At 40.5% G+C, this 19470-nt stretch overlaps 1 protein-coding gene across 1 annotated transcript in view; it reads right to left on the bottom strand.

The window, feature by feature from the left end:
- Nucleotides 1–19470, bottom strand: part of nalcn (sodium leak channel, non-selective) — an 828408-nt gene that overhangs the window by 183351 nt on the left and 625587 nt on the right. Inside the window, exons 17-18 of the mRNA XM_039744792.1 lie at nucleotides 9260–9396; nucleotides 8843–8984 (exon numbers count right to left, since the gene is read on the bottom strand). Of these exons, the coding sequence (XP_039600726.1) occupies nucleotides 8843–8984; nucleotides 9260–9396 (279 nt within the window). The remainder of the gene's footprint in view (nucleotides 1–8842; nucleotides 8985–9259; nucleotides 9397–19470) is intronic.

The raw sequence follows: 19470 nt of genomic DNA, 5'->3' as shown, positions 1-19470 counted from the left end.
TTGTGACCAATGGACTGGGGTCTTGGTGACCGTAATATATTTGTAAATATTTTGTAAATAAACGTGTGGTGGTGTCAAAACAATATGTCCGCCTGTCTGTGCCCGGTACCGTTCACATCTGGCGTAGTCGGCAGGATGCTCCGCCTGTTTCAAGGCGGAGACCTGTTCATAAAAATTTTGTTGTGGACGGCCCGGTGCAGCAGGGGGCCCCACCACGCATCGCTGGGCTGCGTGCACACAGCCCCGCTGGTAAGGAACCCCACGGACCGCCAGGGGTCCGCAGGAGGGCCGTTATTCCCTGAAGCGGGCGGGCGGCGGTATTGGAAGAGTGCAGCGGTCTCCGAACGCCGCTGCTGGAGGCGCTCGGGACGGCATGGCGTCCGGAGGCCACGCCGAGGACGCTTCCTCGGTTTGCCGCGGACCTGGGAGGTGAGTTCCCTGCCTATCGGCAGCCGGCCCTTGGGGGCCGGGCGTGTATTTTGTTTTCCAGGCAGGGACCTCCAGGATCCGCGTCAGTGGCGGGCGCATGCTGGTTTGCGGGCTCCGGCAGCACAGCGCAGCCGCGAGGGCTGCGAGGAGGAGACGCTGCAGCTCGAGAGGCGCTGGCAACAGCAAGGCTGCCGGCAAGCACGCCGCCCGCAGAAGGAGAGCCAAGATGGCCGCGGACCAGAAGTCCCTCCCCCTGACAGGCACGCGATTGGACGGTGTGTCTTGCGTGCCCGCCGATGACTGTAGAGAGGCGGGACCAGGGAATGTCCATCACGTGCAGGGGGGAGACCCGATTGGGCCGGAGGAGAAGGCCCACAGGAAGTGGCGGCGCCGGAGGCCGACAGTCAGGTAGGCTCCGCCGGTTAACTTCCTGTCTTTGCCGGCTGCTTTGGCGGAGCTGGAGGCGCCCCTTCAGCCCGCCGGGCAGCGGTGTTACAGGTGCTATGTGCCCTCCGGGCTGAGGTGCTGGTACTGGAGAGGAAGGCGCCGCGCGCTGAGAACGTTTCTATCGACGACGGGACGGCGCGACGCTGGAATCTCCAGCCGGAGAGGTACCGCGGAGACGGTGAGTACAGCCGACTCCGTAAAAGCATATGGGAGGGTCTGCTGAAAAAGGCTGTGAAGACAATGAGCAGTTCCGAGTAAGCAGCCCTCCGACAGGAGGTGCGGCGCCGCGGACTGCATGCGCGGCGAGGGGGGAGTCCGAGAGGACGCTGAAGGGACACGGGCTGCTAAGTGCCCCGGGTCCTAGCGCCCTCCGCCCCGAGTCGGCTGCGGTCTTGCTCCGCACTATAGGGACGCAGACGGGACAGAGCGCCTTTTATTCCATAAGGAGTCTCAAACCGCCATGGCGCCCCAGAGTGAAGGGAGGAATAAGAGGCTGGGTGCCGATTCCTCCGATATGTTACGGACGCAGACGGGAAAGGGGCTCGTGTTGATTAATACGGAGCCGCATATCGTCAAGGCGTCCAAAGTAAAGGGAGGATTAAGAGGCTGGGTGCCGATTCCTCCAATAAGGTGAGACGCGTTGTTGGGTGCACGCTGCGGCTGGCTGCCCTCTGGGAGAGCAGAGGGAATCCCTGAGGCCGGGCGGAGAGAGAGCGGCGGTGCCGACGATTCCATCATCGAGGGACACGGAAGCCGCGGAGAGGGTGCCGATCAGGCAAGTGCCGGGTGCCGGTTGAGGGGGAACGCTGCCCGTGCGGCACGAGCTGGGTGCTTTGGCAGCGTTCTGCCCCTGTATTCTCTTTGTAGGGACGGACCCCGGCGAGCTGAAGGAACCCTTCGGCGGAACAGCCCTCTGATGTCGGGCCGCCTGCAGAATGATCTCTGTCGGTGCGCAGGTGCGCCACAGCTGGAGGAGCCAACGGGGAACGAGTGCCTCAGAACAAAGGGGCGTGGAGGTCTCGGAGGGGGTGCCGACCGAGGAGGCCCCGGGGTGCCGGTAAAAGGGGAGAGCACAACCTGTGCGAGGCACAGGGATGCACCATGGGTTGGTGCTCAGATTGTGTCTCCGCCCCTGTCCCTGCTAGGAGTGCGGGGCCGGACCCCGCTATCCTCGAGTGGGACCCGCTTGGGGCTCTGCTGCCCTCGCTGGACGGGTCGCTCTTACCCACGAGTGGTCTTCGCTGGCTGTGGGGCCCTGTCAGGGATGCCAGGGGCCATGACCCGCCGGGGCGCCAGGAGGGACCGGAAGAGGGTCAGAGCCCTGCCTGGACCACGGGGTTCGCCTTCCGGGTTGCTTTGGGAGCCACGGGTCAAGGGCTTGGAAGCTCTTCCCTGTAGGGGCCCGTGGCCACCGCCAGGAGGCGCCCAATGCCTTGGGACTTGTTTCCCAGCACTCCCGCCACACCAGGAAGTGCTGGGGAAGATTTATGACGGCGCCGGAGAGCAGCCGGGAGGACAGCCGGCATTTCCGCCACACTTGGGCGTGGCCAGAAGATTGCCGGGAACACCTGGGGCTCCTCCCGGTCCTCCATAAAAGGGGCCGTCTCCCTTCATTCAGAGCTGGAGTCGGGTGGAAGGAGGACGAAGCAGTGGAGAGTGGAGGCGGCCCGAAGAAAGGCATTGTGGCCAGGACAATTGAGTATTTGGGGTTTTGTGCACGTGACTAGGTCTTTGTGACCAGTGAACTGGGGTCTTTGTGACCAATGGACTGGGGTCTTGGTGACCGTAATATATTTGTAAATATTTTGTAAATAAACGTGTGGTGGTGTCAAAACAATATGTCCGCCTGTCTGTGCCCGGGTACCGTTCACAACAGATATGACTTATTCAGTTGTCATTTTGTTACATGTCACTGTTTCACTTCACAAGAGTATTCACATGTCCAGTTGCATGTGTGATGTGTTTTGTAGTTAGTCAGATGACTGGCACTGCATGGAGTCAACAAGAGAGGCAGGTGTATGGTGGAGTGTAGCCACTAAGGTTCACTCGTATGGAGTCATTCACATGTTCATCTGTCAGTCTTGTTCTGAACTTTGATTTCATGACATTCATGTCAGAAAAGGCAGACTCACAGAAGTATGTAGACCCAAACAAAGCAGGCATTTTCAGAGCTGCTTAGATTCTTATAGTTATCTAGCCCTACTAAGCTCCAGAAATGCTGAGAATGCTGTTGACACTTTAACTGTACATTATTTTGAAGGTTTACTAATATATAAAATATAAAATACAATGTCTCTCTGTCTGTATGTCTGTCTGAGTTTCACGAGAGAACTATTTAATGTATTTAGATCAGGTTTTTTCTATAATTTGCTTGAATATTCTGGTTGATTTTGCAACTTCTCTAATTTCGTTATATATCATAGTTCGCTTGCGGTACCAATTTATTTGTGTGAATTTGAGATCCATGCAACGGGCTGGGTGGAGGGGCCTTCCTCACTCACTCGCCAGCTTTATGGCATGTTCCTTAACCCCACTTAGCTAGTGAACGAGAGAACAATTTAATTCAACTTTGCTTGATATTTAAAATAAAGTGTTACTTAGGTCTTGATGAGTTTGAGTTTGGATATTCTCTTAAGTCTATGCCATATTGAAAAGATAGATTGCAATTCAAATTGTGGATCGTGATTTTGTGTTAAAAGGATCGTGATATGAATTTTTGGAAAGATCGCCCACCCCTAATTTGACTAATCAAGTTTTCAAATTTATGTAGTATTCATTAACCTTTGACGAGCTACTTGGAAAGGGGTTGCTAGCTACCGGTAGCTAGTGAGTGACGTGTTGGATCTAGAGTTTGCATTTAAAGGACACTGGTTTGAAGACACAAAAATTGAGCTCTTTGGGCAGAACTACAAGAGTTATGACTAGTTAAGACCAGGCATTGCTCATAACCTGTCTAATACCATCCCTAATGTGAAGCATGGTCTCATCATACTATGGGGTGCATCTTAGCAGTAGAGACTGGGGAACTTGTCAGAATTAAGGGAAGAATGAATACAGCTAAATACAGAGAGGTTCTTAAAGAAAACCTACTCAAGACTGCTCACGACCTCTTTCAGTACAACAATGATCTGAAGCGTATAGTCAAGACAATGCTGAAGCGACTTCAGAACAAATCTCAAAGTTTCCTTGGGTGGCTCAGCCAAAACCCACACTTAAACCCCAAAGAAAATTTGTGGAGACACCTGAAGATGGCAGTTTACAGACACTCACCATTCTGTCTAAGAGAGCTTGAACTAATCAGCCAGGAAGAATGGGATAAACTAGCCAAATCCAGATGTGCAAAGTCTGTAGAAACTTACACAACAAAGAAGAATTGAATTTGTAATTGCTGCCAAAGGGACTTTTACAAAATATTGAATTAAGGGTCTGAATACTTAAATGAATGCAAGATTTGTTTTCAGTTTTTTTTTTTTAACCTTTATTTAAAATGATTTCATTTTGTTGTTATTGGTTATTGAAAGTAGAAGTTGGTCAAAACTGGCAAATTCATCTATTTAATTTTAATTTCATCACACAATGAAGTGTGTAAAAATTGAAGGGGCAGGAATATTTTATGAATCTTTTGTGAAGGTATGTGCGTGTGACAGCCATGAGGCAAGGTAGCGCAGAGAGAAATTCAGTTCAGCATAGAGACAGATCAAATCCGCTTTCTGCTGTGAAAAGGTATAGGAGGTGACGTCAGATGTGGTATACTGAAAGTGCAAAAGGTGTCTGCAGTCTTACAAAAAAGAGAAAATGGTGGTCTGGGTTGAGGTATTTTTCTTTTTTGCTAAGGGCTCTGAAATTTAGGAAAGTGAGATAGATGTACCTCCTGGCTAAAAGATAGCAGTACAGTGTCTATAGCTAGGGAAGATGGTGACAGGCTGCCCATTTAAAAGTGAGATCATCAGGGAGGATATCTAAAATTAGACTGTACATGCCTTGAAGTGTATTGCACTTTTTTGTTTCTCTGAGGCGTGTACATTAAAAACGTGATGATTCTGAGATGCTTTTTTATTTCTAATTTCTTGCATTTGGAAAATGAAGTTAAGTGCAGACATTATTTCTTTATATATGCTTTTGGGACCTGGAGGGAGGTGTTAAGATTAGGTTTTGTTAACTTAGATTAATAAATGACTAAATTATTCTTTATTCTGTTCTAATTTTTTATTTTGGTTTTGAAATATGGGGAATCTAATAGTACATTTATTTTTTATGAATAGCTTATGTTCAGCACTAGTGTTTTATTTTACGGTTAAGCTTTAGAAATCCCACCATCTGATTTTTTTTATTCTCTGGGTGCTACTGTTGTGAATAAGGGACCTAAAGTCACCAAAAATTACCAAAAACGCCCATTGCAGGGGCCATCAAACCCTGGTTAGTCACGAAAGGACAAACACAAACTCTTTATAAATAAAATATCGTCACACACGTGAGCTTAGGAGGCAACTTGTGGGCTCATCTAGTTGTAATTCCACCATGAACCATTCCATTCCTTTCTACTGATTGGACGGCCACTAGTTTACGTGACACCACTTCCAGCTTCCCATCTCCTGGCCACACCACTTCTGGTCTGGCTCCCTCTTAAAGAGAAATGCTGTCATCTTTGGATTTGTCAAGTTCCAACTTCCTTCTGAAAAGACACTCTTTGCTTATTGTTTCTGGCTTGCTTCTTTTTTTTTCTTTTGGTCATCAAATATATGGGGTTTGCCTCCAATAATAAGCTTCATAGGAACACAAAGGCAATCTAAGGCAAATAAGTCCCAAAAACACAAATGTAGAAGGCAGATTCACAAACAGAGCATAAGGTTAATAATACAGACAATTCAGCAGAAAGCACAATATAATCACAAGAGAAACTCACCATCTGCAGCACATTCAATGAAATGCAAGAGACTGTAGGTTTCTACAACCTAAACAAGAGAGGAACCCTGGTTGAAATATAACAGCAATCAGTGTCCATGGGTTAATAGCATGTGTCTTGGGCAGATCCTACAGTATGTCCTGTCAAAGTGAGATATTAGAGGCACATCAGACTTGCACATGGGTGCTGGATCCTCTACTTCTCTATCTGTACACCACCTCACTGGGCTCCATCATTAAATCCCATGGGTTCTCTTATCAGTGCTATGCTGATGATACAAAGCTGTACCTGTCATTCCCTCCTGAGGACGACACAGTATCAGCTAGAGTCTCTGTATGTCTTAATGATATTTCAACCTGGATGAAGGGCCACCATCAACCTAGTGAAAACTGAGCTTCTTGTGATCATGTCCAGCCAATCTGTTCAACTCTCCATCTCTGTACAGGTTGGCTCACTGTTGCTAACAACTGCCAAGTCAGTTCGCAACCTTGGGATGGTGAATGATGAGCAGCTATCTTTCTCAGACCACATTTCTATTATTTCTCATTCATGGAGATTCACACTGTACAACATCCACTATATCAGACCTTATCTGATGGAATATGCAGCACACCTCTTGGACCAGGCTTTGTTTTTGTTGTGTCTAGACTGCTACAAATCTCTTCGGGCAGGAGTACCCGTTTATGCTATCAAGTCACTGCAGATGGTCCAGAATGTAGTGGCCCACCTTGTATTTAACCAGCCAAGATGGACACAGGTTACTCCTTTCTTCAGGATGCTACAATGGCTCTGTGTTACAGCACACATTAAGGTCAAATCCCTGATGCTTGCCTATTGAGTAGACAATGTATATGGAGACACTTGTGAGGTGCTATGCTTGTTTTCAACTACTCTTTTTCCCTATATTTTCCCCACCTCCATCTGAACTGCTGACTCCCTCAATGTATTTAAGAAGCAAGTGAAAACCAATCTGTTCTCTCAATATCTGCCTAATTAATTGAAAAACAAACTTATTAAACTTGCTCTGTGATCTTTCATATTGTTGGTTGATTTGTTGTTACATTAAGTTTAATTGCTTCATTGATTGTTAATCTATGACTATAAATTCATTAGTAATTGCTGAACAGGCCCTAAATAATTGTAACTCAATTATGTGTACCATAATTTGGCAAGCAAATAAATGTAAATGTCTTGTGGGGTACAGCCCGGACACAGACAGGTAGACATGATGTTTTGCACCAACACACGTTTATTTATACTATATATAAAAGAAAGTGAGCACAACCCAGTGCCGCAGCACCAATCACCCCTTTAAGTCCAGGCCTTCTCACAATGCCTTTCTCTTCTCTGGTCCGCCTCCACTCCTCTCCTCCAAGCTCTGTCCTCTTCCACCCGACTCCAGCCATGGAGGGAGGCGGCCCCTTTTATGCAAGCCCGGATGGGCTCCAGGTGCTTCCCGACACTCCTCCGTGGACACTCCCCAAGTGGCGGAAGTACCGGTTGTGCACCTGGAAGCACTCCAGATGTCCCCAGTCTTCTTCCCCCCAGCACTTCCGGGTGTGGCAGAAGTGCTGAAGTCCAGGGCTCCGAAGGCAGCGGGGCGACCACAGGCCCCTACAGGGTTGAGCTTCCAAGCTCCCTTCCCGTGGTCCCCAAAGCAACCAGGGTGGTTACCCCCACATGGTCTGGGGAAGGCGCAAGCCCTCCTCTGGTCCTCCTGGGCATCCCGGCCGGGCCGCCTCCCCAGCCGTCTCTGACAGTCTCTATTGAAACAGACTCTTTGTTCATAACTGAAGATAAATATCAAGCACTTTACTGTGCTTGTGCTTTCTAAAGAAACTCTAATTTAAGAATATCACACCCTGTTTTTTTGGAACTGATTTTATAGTTTTGACCCTTGCTTCATCCCTTGACTATATCTTTATCTCTTGATCAACTTTCAAGAGCAATACACAAAGTAGGAAACAAGAATGGATTGGGGACAAGCTCAAAATAAATAAATTCATTAATATTAATCAGTTAATGCTGACAATTATTCATGAACACATATGTGAGGATGTCCATCCATCCATTTTCTAACCCGCTGAATCCAAATACAGGGTCACGGGGGTCTGCCGGAGCCAATCCCAGCCAACATAGGGCACAAGGCAGGAACCAATTCTGAGCAGGGTGCCAACCCACCGCAGGACACACACAAACACACTAGGGCCAATTTAGAATCGGCAATCCACCTAACCCGCATGTCTTTGGATTGTGGGAGGAAACCGGAGTGCCCGGAGGAAACCCACGCAGACACGGGGAGAACATGCAAACTCCACACAGGGAGGACCCGGGAAGCGAACACGGGTCTCCTAACTGCGAGGCAGCAGCGCTACCACTGCGCCACCGTGCCGCCATGTGAGGATGTGGAATAAAAAGTAGAATTTCTTTGAGAACATCCATGTGGACAAAACTGCAACATGCCATCTGTTAGGATATTGGGATAGAGAGCTGAAAGAAGGACTGAGCCCCAAAATATTCAGAATAATGTGTATGACTTAAAACACTAAACTATTAATTAATCAATACCCATTCGAAATATTTTAAGATGGGGCAACATGCATATAAAACAAAGAAGAAAGACAAAGGCCAAGCAATCCTAAAGGTAATGATAGAAAAAATACTATAATCCAATAAAGGGTCAAGCTTTACAATATCCAAAGCACAAAAAACTATAATAAGAAATAGGCCAAACAATACAAATTCCTAGATGCAAAACCAGAGAAACCCAAATTAAACAGTACAAAAACAAGATAATTTACAAAGAAAAAGAAAGCAAACAAACAACAAAAGACTAAATGAAACCCCGGCAAAGCCGTTACACAAACCTCACACAGTTATTACCTAACCAGTATTTAAATTTCTGTTTTCACATTTAATACTTTCAGATACAGGATACAAATCCAAATAATTAACAAAGCCATTTAGAAAACAGAGAATGCAGCATGTATCTGAATGCACTGTCTTTCTAAAAGAAATGTTCTGTGGATTTGGTATAGAGAGATTAAACAAGAATTCATGTACCTTTTGATCTATATACTTGTTATCTTCAATTCCAGACCTTTTTGAATGATCACAGGAAGAAGAGGACGCAGAGGGAAGTCTACGCAACAAACAACTGGTGTCTTGCTGTTGGCGGTCAATGAACTGCTTCATGAAGCTTTCCCTTAGGAAAAAGACAGATTAAAATGTTGATCAAATGATAAAATCAGAAAAACTGTAGCATTATTTAATTTAAAAAGTCACCTTCAGTTTAACACTTTACATGATCATAATGATAACTGAAAAATATATTTAATATTAACAAACTTCTTGTGACATTACTTCAAGCACTTCCCTTTTAAAGCCATGGGTATGACATTGTTCTTTAATTGATTGATATTAATCTTTCCTACTCTGTCACAAAAAACAAAGCAGTCCTTACTTCAAAAAAATATGTACCTGATTCGAGGAACTGTAAAATCGGAAGGGAGCTTGGAGATTTTCACCATCTGTGGCCGGTTGGGAAATTTCTCAAATATACGAAGCCGCAAAGGAAGTTTTTCTTTTGTATCAGCATTGGCTTCACTTTGTTTTAGCTGAAAGAGAAGAAAATGATAACAAGTATTTAAAAGGGCCATTGATTTATATACAGGTATACAGTACATCCAATTATAAATGGTATAAGCCTTCTGACTTAAGAAAGTTTTATTTTTTTGTGTGTGAATTCCTGCTGAGCTGAGTTCTGAAATCATTGCCAGTTATGCAGACCACAGATTAGAATTCTCCCTTGTGGAGTCTAACATTCCTGCTCCCAGAGTCTTCAGGAGCTCTTGTCTGGGATGCTGCTTTAACAAGTCAATATGGTTCTATTCCGTCCGAATGAGGACCATGTGCTGACAACTAAAGGGCTGACCAGTTATGACCATCCTCCTGCACAGCATCTTTAAAACTGCAAAAATCTCCCACTCTTCCTTTCCTAAGATAATGTGTCATTGTTAGTTTGCCAGAAGATACACTTAACTCTTACTATTTTGACTTACTTACTCATTTACTCTAACAGTCAGGTGGCTCTGGCAAATTGTTTCTTCACCTGCCCTTAACTATGCATGTTTCTTCCCAGTTCACACCTTTCTGTCTCTTGCACTGATTCCCCTGTTTCTTTCCTGAGGCACTTAGAAAGTCTGCAGGGCTTATTATCCTCTGAAGGTTCACTTATTCCCTAGATGGCATGTAAACCTGCATCATCACTGTCAGTGCTGGTGCCACCTTTTTCTGCCTGGAAACCGCTTGACTATTAAGCATCCTATCACCGCATATTTCATCTATTTTTTCATTGATTAACCCCAAGCAATCCAATTTTACAGTCACAGGAATCTGCTATCTTGGCAGAAGGGTACACTGACACACAAACTCACACACACTACACTTATTAACTCCGGTCCCCAGTCAAACTAATAACACACACCTTACAGAGCAAAGGGAGGGAAGCAAGAGCACATAGAAATATGTGTATTTGCTATTTACATGGGAACTTTGATAAAATAATGACCGGTCAGTACGGTGGTTAGAATTCCTCCTGCACAGGTACAATGACCTGGATTTGAAGTCCATTTCTGTGAAGTTTGCTCTTTCTCTTCATATCCATATAGGAGTTTTCCAGGTACTGTATTCAGATTTCCCTCCAAACTCCATAGAGGTATATGCTATGTTAAATGGCATCTCTAAATGTGTCTGAGTGTGTTCATTTCTATGACAGATTGGCATCTTGTTGGTTCCACATAGTATCTACCCAGACTAAGCTCTTTGCAACTATATTAAATAAACATAAATTGAGAAAATGACTGAATGATTCACAAAAGTGAAACTGTTTTGTTTGTGTAAGCGTAATGGATATTTTGCTTCTTTGGATATCTAGATTACTCCTGCCCAAACATGTTTAACAGATATTATATATAATTGTAATTTGCTAGTAATAACACAGCATTTCCACCTTATGAAATTTAAAAGACACTTTAATTATGAAGGAGATGTCATTCATTTTTATTATCTTTATTAATTGAACTGACAAATGAGTAAGTAAAAATGGATAAAGAGGGAAGGCTGTTTTCACTTTGTGCTATCATTACCAAATTATAGATCATTTCTAGGCTCTAGGCTGTAGAGCTGAATAGTTTAAGTGCATTTCCACATATGGAAACAATGGTATTTTAAACAGTTCGCTATAAATACATAATGTTTTTTGTTTCCATTGCTGAATGTTGTTTTGGGTATTTATCATAAGTGAAAACTTAAGTATTTCAAGCAAACAAAATTAAATTAACAACAAAACGTCACGCCGTGAATAACTATCTCTACAAGAGAGCAGATCACAATACATCTTGACACAGTGCAATGTAAACTAACTGTGTTTAGTGTAGAGCCTACATCCTGAAACACAAATATTTTGCAAAGGTTATACAGTATTTTTAACATACAGTGCCTTACTGCATGCAGTCAAAATATACAACTATATGGCTAATACTATTGCAAATTTAAACAATTAAACAAATCATGATTTAAGAAAGGAAACAATCATGATCAAGAACAACACAAATATATTTACTTCATTATAGTGGCAACATTTTTGTGGTATTAACTCTTTCACATTTGTTGTGCTAAATTCATTTTACCCTCTACCCTCACAAGTCTTCCAGTGCCTGTACAAAGACTGCAATTTGAAAGCCCCTGTGAGGTTTTTTTTACCACCAACTAACTTACATAAACATTAACTAAAGGCCCCCCAAAAAGTTTTCATGTTACTGTGTTAAGCAAATCAATTAATACACCCAAAAAAGAGTGTCTGATTACGTAAAGATATAAATACTTCAGTCCATATAGTTTAGGAAAAATGCAGTTTATAGATTATGCTGGGACCTTACACACTGTCCAACCAAGTCTGTCAAAAATATTGTAAAATAAATAAAATACAAAGAGTTTCTACACTTCTGGAACTGTGACAGTTAAGGTTACCACCAGTCACAAACAAATGGGCCTATGTGTGCTTTTATTTTAAATTAGATTTTTTCCGGGAAGGATTGTCATTCAAATCAGGACTTAGTGACCGTAAACGTACACTTGCTTCAGATCTCCATATTCATATGCTCTGTTTTTCAAGATATATGACAAGAACACTGACAGTAGGCGAAGGATCGGAATGTATTTACCTTTCACCTAAATTCCTCAAATATTAAAGTAGAAACTGATGAAAATAATCCTACCAATTTTTCTACCAGCCATTACTGAAAATCTACTAAAGAACCTGATGATGGCAGCAGCACACAGGAAAAGAAATAGTACTCTACCTTACTGAAAGAAAGAAAGAAAGAAAGAAAGAAAGAAAGAAAGAAAGAAAGAAAGAAAGAAAGCTAGGAGTGTTTTAAAAGAACAAATAAAATACATGATTATTTCAACATTCAACTTAATAAATGATTAAACTATGAGTAAATGCTTATCTAAAAAAGTGCATTTCTCTTACTGGGTAAATTAAATAAATGTAAATTGCATGCAGATCTCCTGATTTAACTTCTGTATGCTTTAACCAAATAAAAGGTACTGTGTGTGGGTTAATTCTATGCATTTTCTGTAAATTTATACAAATGGTAAAGTCACTGCTGTACATTTTATAATGCATGTTATTTTAAAGGAGTTAAGAAATCGTTGTCATTTAATTATTCAAGATAATTATTTTGAGTAAGATTAAATTGAATCCATTAAGCTAGGTATTGGGAAAGATGGTGTCTTTTATCCCCTCATTTGTGAAATTCATTGACTAGATATGAAAGGGCTGCTGAGGTTAGGGAAGATCCACATCGGGAACATAAGGATTGCATCTCTGCTCTTTGTAGATTATGTTGTCTTTTTAGCCTCATCTAACTGTGATCTCTGGCATGCCGTTCACAGTCAAGTGTGACACAGCAGAGATGAGAATCAGCACCTCAAATATGAGGTCATGGTCTTCTGCTGGAAAATGGCAGTTCTCTGCAGGTTAGAGCAGCTTCCTCGAGTGGCAGTATTTGCTAATAGTAGATATAAACTGAAATTTAAACATGTTTTCAGAATATAAGAAATATTTTTCTTGTAAATTTAAAGGTCTATATTATATAATTAGAACAAAGAAAAACTCAATTCAAATCAGAGGAACACAGATGTTGCATTGTATTATAAAAGAGCTAAATGACATTAAGAGTAGATAAATGATTTTGCTTATTTTTTTCACATACAGATAATTGACTTATTTAAGTAAATCATAAAATAATAATACATCAGTTTGAAATTTCTAACACTTCAGCTTTTTAAAAAAACGTTTCGGATATATGCAATTTTGGAAAATAAAATGCTACATGCAAAATATTTCCATTCATTATACAAGGCCATTTTATCCCACTAACAGCTATGAGAACGGACAGCCCGTTATTAAAGTTTGTTCAAAACATTGCTGTAGTTTTGAAATCTATCATGGAAAATCTACACATACCATCTTCTTCTTTTAAAAATGAAAAATGATTCAAAGGTTTTTTTTAGTAGTCCACACAGTTTGCATATTCAATGTCACTTGAACAGATTAACAGCTTCAACAGGCACTTTTTCAACTCCTTTCTATCAAAGCACTACAGAAAACAATGCTTAAGAGGTAATCTGTAAATTAGTCTCTGTTTATAGACGTATTTATAAAAGAAAATGAAAAGCATATGTTGACTCTTAATTGGTGCAAAAAAGAGGCAGATGTTCTCTCACCTCAATGCTGACTGAATAATAGAGCTTGAATTTTATTAAGACATACAGCCAGTTAGATATTTCACACAAATGCATTATGTACCCTATAGGATTTTGTACTGAGAACCTCAAATGCTTTATTGAGGAATAGCAGGCTAAATAAATTTTGCAAAATAATGATCAGTCTCTCCATCTATCTATACATTTCTCAATTTGCTTTATCAGTGCTGCATCACTGGAAGCCTAAGTCTATCCCACAGCACTGAGAAAATTCAGGAATCAAACACTGTTTTATCACGGGACGTCATTTAGTCAAAGTGTTCTCATACACACTAAACTTTTCCCTGAATAGGCAACATGGCTTTAGTTTTCCCAAGCTAGCACTAAGTTGCTTTTATTTGTCAGCCAGCAGTTCTTGTACAATTTTCCAGCCCTCCATGACCTCACCTATTATCTAAAAATAATGTCAGCTACCTTTGGCATTTGATGTCCTCTATGTTGCTGGAAATTGTACATTTTTCTATTCGGTCTGCAACTCTTTCTCTTCTATACTGATTCCCTGCTTATTGCCCTACCAGGGCTCTCAGTACACATACAGACCTTTCTACCCTCAAGTGGTGACCTTCTTTGTGCTCTTGAAGTTGTATTATTTTCTTACAAGGTTTTTCACTCTTTTGGCCCAGCTGAGACTGGTGATGTTTCACACTTTCCTCCCTGGTATCCCATTGCACACTGTATCAGTGACCTTATTCAGCTATGTGCTGAAGATTAAAAACTAACTACAATAAAATTAACAATATTTAAGTGGATGAACAACATACTGCCTATCCAAAACAATTAATTTACAGTAACATTCAATTTACAAGCACTTTGTAAAAAACAAGCATTTTGTAAAACAACAAATGTATATGCTGGTACATGTAAAGTATATTGCATGCTGTAATGTACTGTATGGATTAGCTTTTGTTTTTAAATGGTCTGTGCATGAGTCATAATGTGTTGTATTAGGCTTCAGGATTTGGTTATGATATTGAAGTTTCATAAATTAGCACAAAGACTGATATTGGGGACTACTTTATAGGATCATCACCATCATGTGCACATTCTTACTCACATGTGCTAATCAACATGCAACACTTTGCCACTCTCTGGCACTAGTGAGTATAAGTATCCTATATTACATTACATGTAAAAATGTATTTTTTTATGATGTGTATATATTTGTTAATTATTATTTATTTTTAATTGAAAACAAAATAAGATAAAGGTGTTGATTTATTTATCCCACTCAAACACAAGTTACAAATTATACATTTTTGCACCCTGCTGGTAATGATTGAAAGTAACAATGCCACATTTAAAAGTAAAGGCCAAGTTTGGAGACCATGAACTGTGAATGTGGAGCAAACTGTTACTTTTGTGTTTATTTTTGTACTCCCTCTCTAACTACAGGTAAAATTCTGTTACAACGAACTCCCTGGGACATAAAAAATATTTTGTTTTAACGAGAATTTTGTTGTAAAGAGATTCTGTATTCGTTGCTATAGTGCTTTCTTTAACTTGTGTCCAGGCATTTGCAATCATTTCAATAGTTTCTTTCAAGTTAATTTTAATCTCCTCCTGCCTACAAGTTATGCTGATGAGAATTTTTCTCAGCATTTCCTTGCCATAATACACTTTCAGGGTGCGAATGATGCCCAAATCCAATGGCTGAAGCACTGCTGTGCAATTGGTTGGGAGGAATTCAGCACCAACATTATCTAAATGTGGAAGCATGCTGTATGCAGCACAGTTATTAATCAGAAGCCGAATCATTCTTTTCTTCTTCTTCATATTGTGAGGTTTCTGAACACTTTTGGGACCCCCCCCCAACTCCCTACCCAACAGGAATGACATGCTGTAGTGCGACCCGAAGCGCGATTGCAGTGTCTGTGTAAGATTGTTTGTTTGTTGCTGAGGCAGGTCAATAGCAGGCTCAAAGCTGTGCAGTGAAGTGCCACAGAAGCAAATCATAAAAGATCAGGGTCGTGCTATAAGTACCTGTCTTGCACCCCAAAACACGAGGCTTAGTCTCAGTACTTTAGCAAAACCAGCTTTATTCAGCTTGAAACAGGAACAGCACAGTTATTTATTGTACCGTGATCTGCCACTCTGCTATACACAGGCACAGCAGTCAGGCAGGGTCATGGCCAGGTCAGTGACAAAGTAATCCTGTTATCTGCATTTACAATGTTCGTGCTCCTAACCTTGCATCCCCCATTGAGATCTTTTCTGTTTACTTTAGCATAGCTATGAGCCTGCTGTTGCCCTGTACAGATGTGGAAATCGCAGTTCGGGACGCTCTTCGGTGTGCTATCTAGTTGGGGGAGGTCCCAAGAGAGTTTTCTTGAATGAGTGCTGCATTAATAGGAATGTTTCTTGAACGAGCATCACTGAACCACATAAAAACTGCTTGCTCTGTCTTTCAAGAAAGTTGACAGTGTCGATGGCGAAATTCCGAATTCACTGGCAACATCTTTTTTCTTTTTGCCACAATCAAAAGCTGCAAAAAATTTCAGTTTTTTTTTCTAATATGAATTGTTATCGGTTTTTTGTGTCTGCCATTTCTATAGGAGGGTGACAATGAGTTAAACTCCAATGGATGTTTTTCAAATGTTGACAAGCAATAAGAAAAAGGTATCACTGAAAACAGCAGGAAACAAAAAAGGAAAAAAAAAACAGTACAAGAAAAGTTTGAAGAAAGAAAAAAAAAATGACAGTGTTTCTGTTTGGTGATTGTTGTGCACAACTGAGCTGCGACCACAGAACTAACTGCTCTGAGGATGATTCATTCAGGCATTTCAAAGTCTTTTGGGCACTTCATTGTAATGAAAGTATCTGCTGAATGTACTTCGTAGTAACAAGATTTCTATAGACTCGTGTCATATGGGGAAGCTGTCGTTGTAATGAAAATTTTGTTGTAAAGATATTCGTTGTAATGGAATTTTACCTGTATTTATCTCATTTATGGTTTTGGATTTATGGAGTTCAAATATTTCATTTTATTTAGGTCCGTGTTGGTGACATAATTGTTTGAAATCATTCAGTTTCCTACCTGCTGTATTTGCTGTTTCATATGTAACCCACTCTGCTATATATAGTTCAGCAGAGGCCTATGTATTTAACTCTGCATTGGTGTGTTTTTAATTATGTTAGGTTAGAATCCATTGTGGTGGCTCAGGCTGAGTGTAATAAAGCACAGGTGGTGACTTGGGTTGAGCAGCAAAACAGAGCAGCACTTGTTGCTTAGGCTTAGTAATAACAAAAATATATATATTTATGGTGAGTGGCATTATAGTTGCACTAACCAATTTTGTTTTTCTAACCTTGAAAGAGACCTCATATGTGTGATATAGTAAATTAACAGAATGGTGGTAGGTGTGAGTGGAAAATTGCAAGCTAATCTAATACTTTCATGATTATATTTTGTATGAATTCATTTGGTATTTTCTACGCCTTAAATTGGATTTTTTTAGATTCTTTTGAGAGCCATTGTTGGTGCTGCCATCGAGGTTCATGGGTAATTGGTCCGACAAGATAAATGTTTGGCTAGTGTTCCTTTCATTATCTGATTTGAGGATACAGAACCCCAAAATAAAAAAAATACTTAAAAGAAACGTTTTGTTATTGCATTTCTTGCAAGTTTTGTTTGGTTTGACCTCTTTGCCTGTTATTTCATCTTCAATTCTTGTCTCCTGTTAGGATTTGGTAGTTACAGTAGATTTATTTTTTTTACTTGTGTTTGGTTTCATTTTGTACACACTTCTGCTGTGTAATAAATCACCTGTCCGTTTTTCAGCAGGACATATACAAAATGTGCTACTGTATATTTAAAATATTTTTGTGAGCCTGCCCTTAAACATGTCTGAGTTCATTCTAGTACTCAAAAGGCCTCATCACCTTTCATTCTTTGTTTTTGTTTTCTATCACAATAAATGGTGCTATGTATTTTAATACAATCTTGTTTATAATCACACCAGAGAGTATTGATATGTTGTATTTTGGTTTGACACATAATTAAGAATTTCACTGTATTCTGTAAATATGACAGTACAACTACTACCACTACTGCCACTTTGATTCCGCTTTTCCCCCGACTTTTGTCTCCTTCTCCAGACTTCCTGAAACCTTATCTCTACACTCTTTTCTCAGAACCTACCTCCATGACTTGGTCTTTGATAAATTTTACTTCTTTTTAGTACATCAGGTTTTATTCACACACATTCTTCACTTCAATAACCATTGCTTCTGCATATACCAATAATTTTCTTCTTATTTTTCTTCTTAATAATAATACTAATAATAAATAAACTGGAAAGAAAATGGGTTATGGGTCCCTTTTTCATTCCACAAGAAAATGTGCCATCTTTCTCTCCTCACCTTGCTTTATAATGTACTGTGGATATTACTCAGCAGCGAGCTTTATGTCTCTACAGCCCAGCAATCTTTTCACTACTTCTGTTATCTTTCATTTATTTCTGTTGAAAGATTTCTGACAATCCCCAAAGCACACAAGCAGATCTTCATTTAACTTGAGTCTTTTATCACACAAAATCCTCATTATAGCTATTTTATATCTTGTTCCAGAAGGGTTCTTTAATTCAGATTTCATTTTTTCATTGAAATCATGTAGCTTGTCTTCCTCTCTAACCTTTTGAGCATAAAAAAGAAATCACTACAGAAAACATCTTTGCCAATAATAGTATATTTCCACATGGAATGAAGAAAAAATATATATAAAGACATGCATATCATCATGCTTCTGGAATGAGAGCATTTGTGATGGGTGCTGCTTTTCTTGCTAAGGAAGGACAATACAGCTATTGTACACATAAAATGAAATTTTGTTTAGACGTGGTTCTGTAGAACTGAAATAGGAACAATCTTATAAAAACTATGAATTAAATGAGCAATGCTTCAAGATGTGCTGATGAACTGCCATCATAAAATGAATGATTTAGTGGAAATGTGTATAAATCATAGTAGAATCAGTGATGTCATATTACATTTAAAGCGAGTACCTGCTTTTTGTTCAGTTTCTTTAGGTTAGACTCATATATAAAGTATATACAGTATCTCTCCTTCTCTTTGCATATCTGATACCCAGTTTTAGATTGAAGGGATCTGATTCACTGAGTGAGTTTTACATCCTGCCAATCTTTCTTTAAAGGGTGTCTGTTTCCTATTTGTATTACAATGCTGCTGTAATTACTTTGATGTTTACTAGTTTCTGCACTCTCATGTCATATTTAAAATATTTTTACATTGCCACAGAAATTCACAAACATGATCCAAGTTAGAGACATTTTATTATTTGGATCATATTTCAAATCATTGATGTGTCTGCTAAGTGCTCTCCATCTGAATTGTTTCTGTGAAGCAGAGCACAGTTTCCTGCACGGTATATAGAAACAAATTAATTGTCAACCTCAACAGTGCTTGTACATTGTAAATGATCTGCAGTTTAAAATCAATTTTGGAAAGGAAAAAGTGTGTGGTTATTAAGTTACCAGATTACATGACATAGACATTGCTACTTACTAAAAGACTTGAAAACAACCCACACATTGGGATTCTTATATTGTCAATTGATTGTACAGAAACAAATGATTTGTGGAAAAGAATTATTCTAATTAAACAAATAATTTAAAGGAGCTATTGTCTCAGTGTTTTAAAATGTTTTGGCCACTCTGTCCTTATGTGATTGCTTTACTATAAAAAAATATGAACAAAATAAAACAAAAACAGAAAGGACAACTCTGAGAAATTCATTAGTTATTTGTTTCCTGCGTTGTAATGTTCTCATTTTCCATGAGTGATAACCACGCTTAAGTTCACTGAGAGGTGTACAGAGTATACTGAATTTCATGTACTGTACA

The sequence above is a fragment of the Polypterus senegalus genome, chromosome 2 (genome assembly GCF_016835505.1).
Source record: "Polypterus senegalus isolate Bchr_013 chromosome 2, ASM1683550v1, whole genome shotgun sequence".
In the NCBI taxonomy this organism is placed as follows: Eukaryota; Metazoa; Chordata; class Cladistia; order Polypteriformes; family Polypteridae; genus Polypterus; species Polypterus senegalus.
The sequence above is the reverse complement of the archived record's forward strand: the minus strand, read 5'-3'. Positions and strand labels throughout refer to the sequence as shown.